Consider the following 6,137-nt stretch of genomic DNA (forward strand, 5'->3'; position numbering starts at 1 on the left):
AAGACCATGTTGAGGAGAGATCTAAAAATGAGTGACAGCCATCATCCAGAGCAAGGAGCTGGTAGTCAGTGTTCTGCAAGATTGGAGACGTATGCCAAGCAAATCTTTGCAGTATTAAAAGACTTCTGCAAAGCCAGGGAACTGTTAAGAACAAAATGTTCTGATAGGCACAGCAAATTTAGAGGAAGTCAGAAAGACATGAGAGGCAGAGACCTTTAAATACTAAAATGAGTGACAGCCATCATCCAGAGCAAGGAGCTGGTAGTCAGTGTTCTGCAAGATTGGAGACGTATGCCAAGCAAATCTTTGCAGTATTAAAAGACTTCTGCAAAGCCAGGGAACTGTTAAGAACAAAATGTTCTGATAGGCACAGCAAATTTAGAGGAAGTCAGAAAGACATGAGAGGCAGAGACCTTTAAATACTAGCTCTGAGTGACAAGGACAAGGTGGTGGTTACATGGTTACATTTTGATACATGGCCCAATGTATTCAGAAAGAATAGTTCATAGGACAAAGTTTTCATAGCTTTGTGTGCATTTTGTCCACAGGAAGGGGCAGTGAAGTTAGACACAATTAATTTCCCTTGAGGGATACAATCTTGTGGCAAGCTATGATGTGTCCCTGCCACCTGCAGATGATGAACTGCTGTCTGCAATAGAAAACTGCAGCATTTGTGAACTCCAGGAAGCCAGGCTAGTCAGTCAGAGGTAGCAAACCCACACAGTGCCTCATGGATCAGCTGCTGCTAGCTTCGTGACTGATTTGCTAATGGCTAATAAGTCAGAAGTGAGAAATTCTAAATTTTGAGGTCCCTGATGTGCAGATAGTAATAGACATTTTTTTTGTCATGATAAATTTTGGCTTGAGGTACTCCGTTAGATAATTCTGATCAAAATTAAATGTTTAAATTTGATTATACATCTTAGCATAGAGACTTGGCATTTTGTGACTTTTGAGTTAATACACCAGCACAATAAAAGATTTAATGTGGATTATAGGAACAATTAGAAAAAACAAAACTTTGAATTTTACAGTGTAGCTTGATGTAAGTCACATGCTTTGTGTGACCAAGGCCCTGGCTTTAACCTTTGGTGCTGAACACATAGTCACAAAAGGGGTTCTGAATAGATGACCAGTGTAATAATTCTGCTATCTTGGTACTTTGAAAGTGGACAAAAATCAAACAAAAATCTTTTTTTTTTCTTTTCTTTTTTATACAGGGTCTCTATGTAGCCCTGGCTGGCTTGAAACTTGTTGTGTGGACCAAGGCTGGCCTGGAACTCAGAGAGGTCCACCTGCCTCTTCCTCTTGAGTGCTGGGATTAAAGGTGTGTACCACCCACCCAGCCCTAAACAAAAATCTTTAAGAGATTTATTATTTTAGAGCTGCATCTAAATTGCTTTTGTACTTTTGTTTTTTTGATACTAGAGATTGAACACATGGTCTCTTAAGAAAAAGATATTTTTTAACCTAAACAAACAAATATATATCATGGTTTTGTTTTTCCAAAAGTAATTTAAATCTATTAGTGAAGTTCAGTTTTGTTAGTGGTCATTTGTGATTTGATTTCCTTCTGCAACCCCTGCCATCTTTCACAGCTAGTGAGGTCACTTCTAGGTTCTAGCTAAGCTGCCAGGATGGAGAAACGGCCAAGGAGAAAGTACTTACTCAAGTTAATGCTTAGTTCATAAAAATTGAAATCAGGTTTTAATATGTGTTAACCAGTTCTAGCATTGCTTGATCTGTTTATTTGGAGGGAAACTTTAGATTATTTTGTTTTCCATAGAAAGAAAATGATCACAGAAAGAAAAATGCCTTAATTTGAGAAAGTTAATTTAAGAAGGATTTGTGATAAGCCATATTTCATTGACTCTCAGACGCTATTACTTATAAGACCCACCATTATTTGATATGCCTCTCAGAAATAAAAATGCTAATGAAAACGATAGACCACTAGTGGGGAGCTCCCTTTCAACAACAGAGATGGGAACAGGCATCTTAGAGTCATTGAATGGCGGGGACAAGCCTACGGGAATGAGTCCCTTTCCTCCTATATGATGGGTATTGTGCTTTTTATCCTGGCTACCAAATTTCACAATTTCAAAAATCACAAGGATCACAGTTTGAATTATTTTAGTATGGAATGCTTGCGGAGCGTAGCTTTCCACCAAGAAAAAACGCTAGCTTTATGAGCCAGAACTTGAGTGTCGGTTGGGTGAATGCCACTCAGGCATCCTAGTGGGCTGCAGAGGCAAATGGGCCTTGGAAGATGCCCAGCACAAAGAGGTAACAGGATGGCCCCAGGCACTGTGCTACCGGCCAGAGCCTTAACTTTCATGACACATTGTTTACTAGATAGCATCCAGTTTGTATTATATGCATGAAGATTATGCGAACATGGTCGTGGGTAATTGTGGCGTAAAAAATGTATTGGGTTAGGGTTTAGAATACTGCAGAAACCCAAAATGCATGAAAGAAAAAAAATGAGTTTGTTCTCATTTTAGGTGTTCAGCCTAGTAGTAAAACTGACCAAAAGCCATGCACAAAACTACCTCCCCAGAGAAAGACTGGTCCCTTCCCCTCCCCATCACTTCATCATGAACATAGTACAAGACAGCACCTTTCTGTCAAAGTTGATGAAGAATGCCGACTCGTTTGAGCTGAAATACGACCTTTCATGTGAGCTGTACCGGATGTCCACATACTCCACTTTCCCAGCTGGAGTTCCTGTCTCAGAAAGGAGTCTCGCCCGTGCTGGCTTTTATTACATGGGTGCCAAGGACAAGGTCAAGTGCTTCTGCTGTGGCCTGATGCTGGACAACTGGAAACACGGAGACAGTCCTATTGCAAAGCACAGACAGCTGTATCCCAGCTGCAGCTTTGTGCAGAGTCTGAATTCAGCCAACAATCTGGCAGCCAGCCCCCGGCCTTCTTTTTCTTCTTCAGCGACAAACACCACGCCTTCATTAATTCCGAGTTTGGAAAACACTGGCTATTTCAGCGGCTCTTATTCAAGCTTCCCCTCAGATTCTGTGAACTTCGGAGGGAATCAAGATTTCCCTGCTTTGAGGACAAGTCCCCACCATTTTGCAATGAATACTGAGAAGGCCAGATTGCTCACCTATCAGACATGGCCGTTGACCTTTCTGTCACCAGCCGAGCTGGCCAAAGCAGGTTTCTACTACCTAGGACCTGGAGACAGGGTGGCTTGCTTTGCCTGTGGTGGAAAATTGAGCAATTGGGAACCAAAGGATGACGCTATGTCAGAGCACCTGAGACATTTCCCCAACTGCCCATTCTTAAAAGATCCACTTCAAGACACTTCGAAGTACACTGTCTCTAATCTGAGCATGCAGACCCACGCAGCCCGCTTTAAAACATTCTGTAACTGGCCTTTGACCGTTCTAGTTCATCCCCAACAACTTGCAAGTGCAGGTTTTTATTACACAGGTAAGAGAATCTTAACAATTCAACATGTTGCTGGGTGTGGTGGCGCACGCCTTTAATCCCAGCACTTGGGAGGCAGAGGCAGGCGGATCTTTGTGAGTTCGAGGCCAGTCTGGTCTACATAGTGAGTTCCAGGACAGCTGGGGCTACAGGGAGACGCTGTTTCAGACACACACACGCACACACACACACACAAATCAGCATATTTTATGTTATACGTGTGAATGGGAAAATGTTATATATTCATAAGTTTTGGTTCAAATTGAATTTTAGGTCACAGTGATGATGTCAAATGCTTTTGTTGTGATGGTGGGCTGAGGTGCTGGGAATCTGGAGATGACCCATGGGTGGAGCATGCCAAATGGTTTCCAAGGTAACTTTTGAAATTCTCTTTGCAAATTAATATGAGTTTCATGAGATACTTTATCTTCCATTATAACTGCTTAGCCCCTTCGGAACTGCTGTTTTAAACACTGTGAAGAGTATAAAGAACATTCACATAAGTTTAAAATTTTTTTACTTATTTTTATTTTATGTGTATGAGTGTTTTACCTACATGTAGGTAAGTGCACCACATGTGTGCAGTATCCACAGAAGTCTGAAGAGCGTATAGAATCCCCCCCTGGAAATGGTGTTATGGATGGTTGTTAGCCGCCATGTGGGTGCTGGGAACCAAACCCTGGTCCTCTACAAGAGCAGCCAGTGCTCTTAACCCCTGAACCATTGGTCCAACCCCTCACATGGGTTTTTAAATGTGTTTTCTATTGTTGTAATTTTGAATATGCAGAAAGTTGGGGTGGTGAGATGACTTAGTGGGTCAAAGTGAGCCTGATGACCTGAGTTCATTCACTGGGATCCCCATGGTGGAAGGAGAAAACTGTCTCCCACAAATTGTCTTCTGACCTCCTACCACCACACCCACACCCAAAATAAATAAATGCAATAATAGTAAAAGTAATAATGAATCTGCTTTGACATCACCACAAATTCCTTTTGTACTTAGATTTAACAATGAACCTATATTATCCAGGGACTGGAAAAGTCAACAATGGAAGTGTATTTTCGCTCCCTCATCCTCTCAAGATCATCACTGTATGTTTTCAGCTGGAGAAATTGTGATGATGAGTGATGACTTTCAGTTTCTGTGTTCTGTTTTTAATGTCACGCTTGAGGGTATTTTTAGGACTCTTAGGAGAGTAGACGACAGTGAGGACTTTCTGAGCAGAGACCGCCTGTCTTGACCACAGTAGCTCTAGACTCTACAGGTACCTGCGCTCATGTGCACATACCCCCACACATAGATACACACATATATACATAATTTTTAAATTTTTTAAAAGAGGGCCAGTGAGATAGTTCAGTGGATAAAAGTGCTTGTTGTAAAACCCTGATGACCTGAGTTTAATCCATAGAACCCTTGATGAAGGAGAAAACCAATTCTAAAAGTTGTCCCCTGACCTCCATACTTGTGAGATGGCATGCACATGCCTACACTCACACACAATCTACACACACACACACACACACACACACACACACACACTAATAAAAAAAAATTTTAAAATTATTTATTTCGTATATATGAGTGTTTTTCTGCATGTATATAAGTGCATCACATATGTACAATGCCCAAGGAAGCCAGAAGAGGGTGTTGGATCATCTGGAACTGGAGTTACAGACAGTTGTTAGCTACCATGTGGGTGCTGGGAACTGAACTCAGGTCCTCTGCAAGAGCAGCCAGTGCTCTTAACCCCTGAGCTGTCTCTCCAGCCCCCAAATATAAAAATTTTAAAAAGGAAATAAATACACATAGAATCAGTCACACGGAGCTGGGGTTTATTTATTTTTCTAACATCAGTGATTCTCTCACTTTGGCAATTAACCAGATTTTAGATGAAATAAACACCTACAAATGAGGACTTTGTTATTGAGTTGCATTTTACTTTTAATAAATAACCTTCAAAACTTTATGTTTTAGGTGTGAGTACTTGATAAGAATTAAAGGACAAGAATTCATCACTCAAGTTCAATCTGGTTATCCTCATCTGCTCGAACAGGTACAAAAGTTTTTCCATTTTTTAAAAAGATCATTGCTTCCCAACAGAGTAATTAAAGAAAATAATTTAGAGTAGTGTTTCAGTGAAAAGGTAAGAGTTGTTCCAAAATACCTTTTCTTTCTTTTTTTCCACAAAACTCAATGTGATTGTACTTTTTTTTTTTTTTTTTTTTGGTCTTTTTGAGACAGGGTCTCCCTGTAGCCCCAGCTGTCCTAGAATTCACTATGTAGACCAGGCTGGCCTTGAACTCACAGAGATCCACTTGACTCTGCCTCCCAAGTGCTGGGATTAAAGGCATGTGCCACCACGCCCAGCTGTCCTTTTTTTTTTTTCAAAGAAAAATAGATCCATAATTAGTAACCACATGAAAGGTAATAGTTGCTGTTTCTCTTTAAGCATTTGTTCAATAAACTTGCAATAAATTAAACTATTTGAGAGGGGAAATCAGCTCAGATAGCATTTAACAGTTTTACTATATAAATTTTTCTTAAATTGCTTTTTTTAAAGAAATTTTATTTATTATTTTTATTTTTTATGTGTATAAGTGTGTTGCCTGCATGAATGTATGAGCACCCGTGTTGTGCAATACCAAGGAGGTCAGAGGAGAGCTTCGGATTCCCCTGGAACTGGAGT

General features: G+C 40.4%; 1 protein-coding gene across 1 annotated transcript; it reads left to right on the forward strand.

Annotated features, from left to right (window-relative positions):
* Positions 1-1,247: 1,247 nt before the first annotated feature.
* On the forward strand, positions 1,248-5,504 carry Birc3 (baculoviral IAP repeat containing 3; the record flags this gene model as incomplete). Its single annotated transcript, XM_008848682.3, has 3 exons — positions 1,248-3,450; positions 3,721-3,820; positions 5,426-5,504. Coding segments are annotated over exons 1-3 (1,032 nt in total), but the record flags the coding sequence as incomplete, so codon positions are not given.
* Positions 5,505-6,137: the final 633 nt, after the last annotated feature.

This window comes from Nannospalax galili, unplaced genomic scaffold (assembly GCF_000622305.1).
Source record: "Nannospalax galili isolate Female #2095 unplaced genomic scaffold, S.galili_v1.0 scaffold824, whole genome shotgun sequence".
Taxonomy (NCBI): Eukaryota; Metazoa; Chordata; class Mammalia; order Rodentia; family Spalacidae; genus Nannospalax; species Nannospalax galili.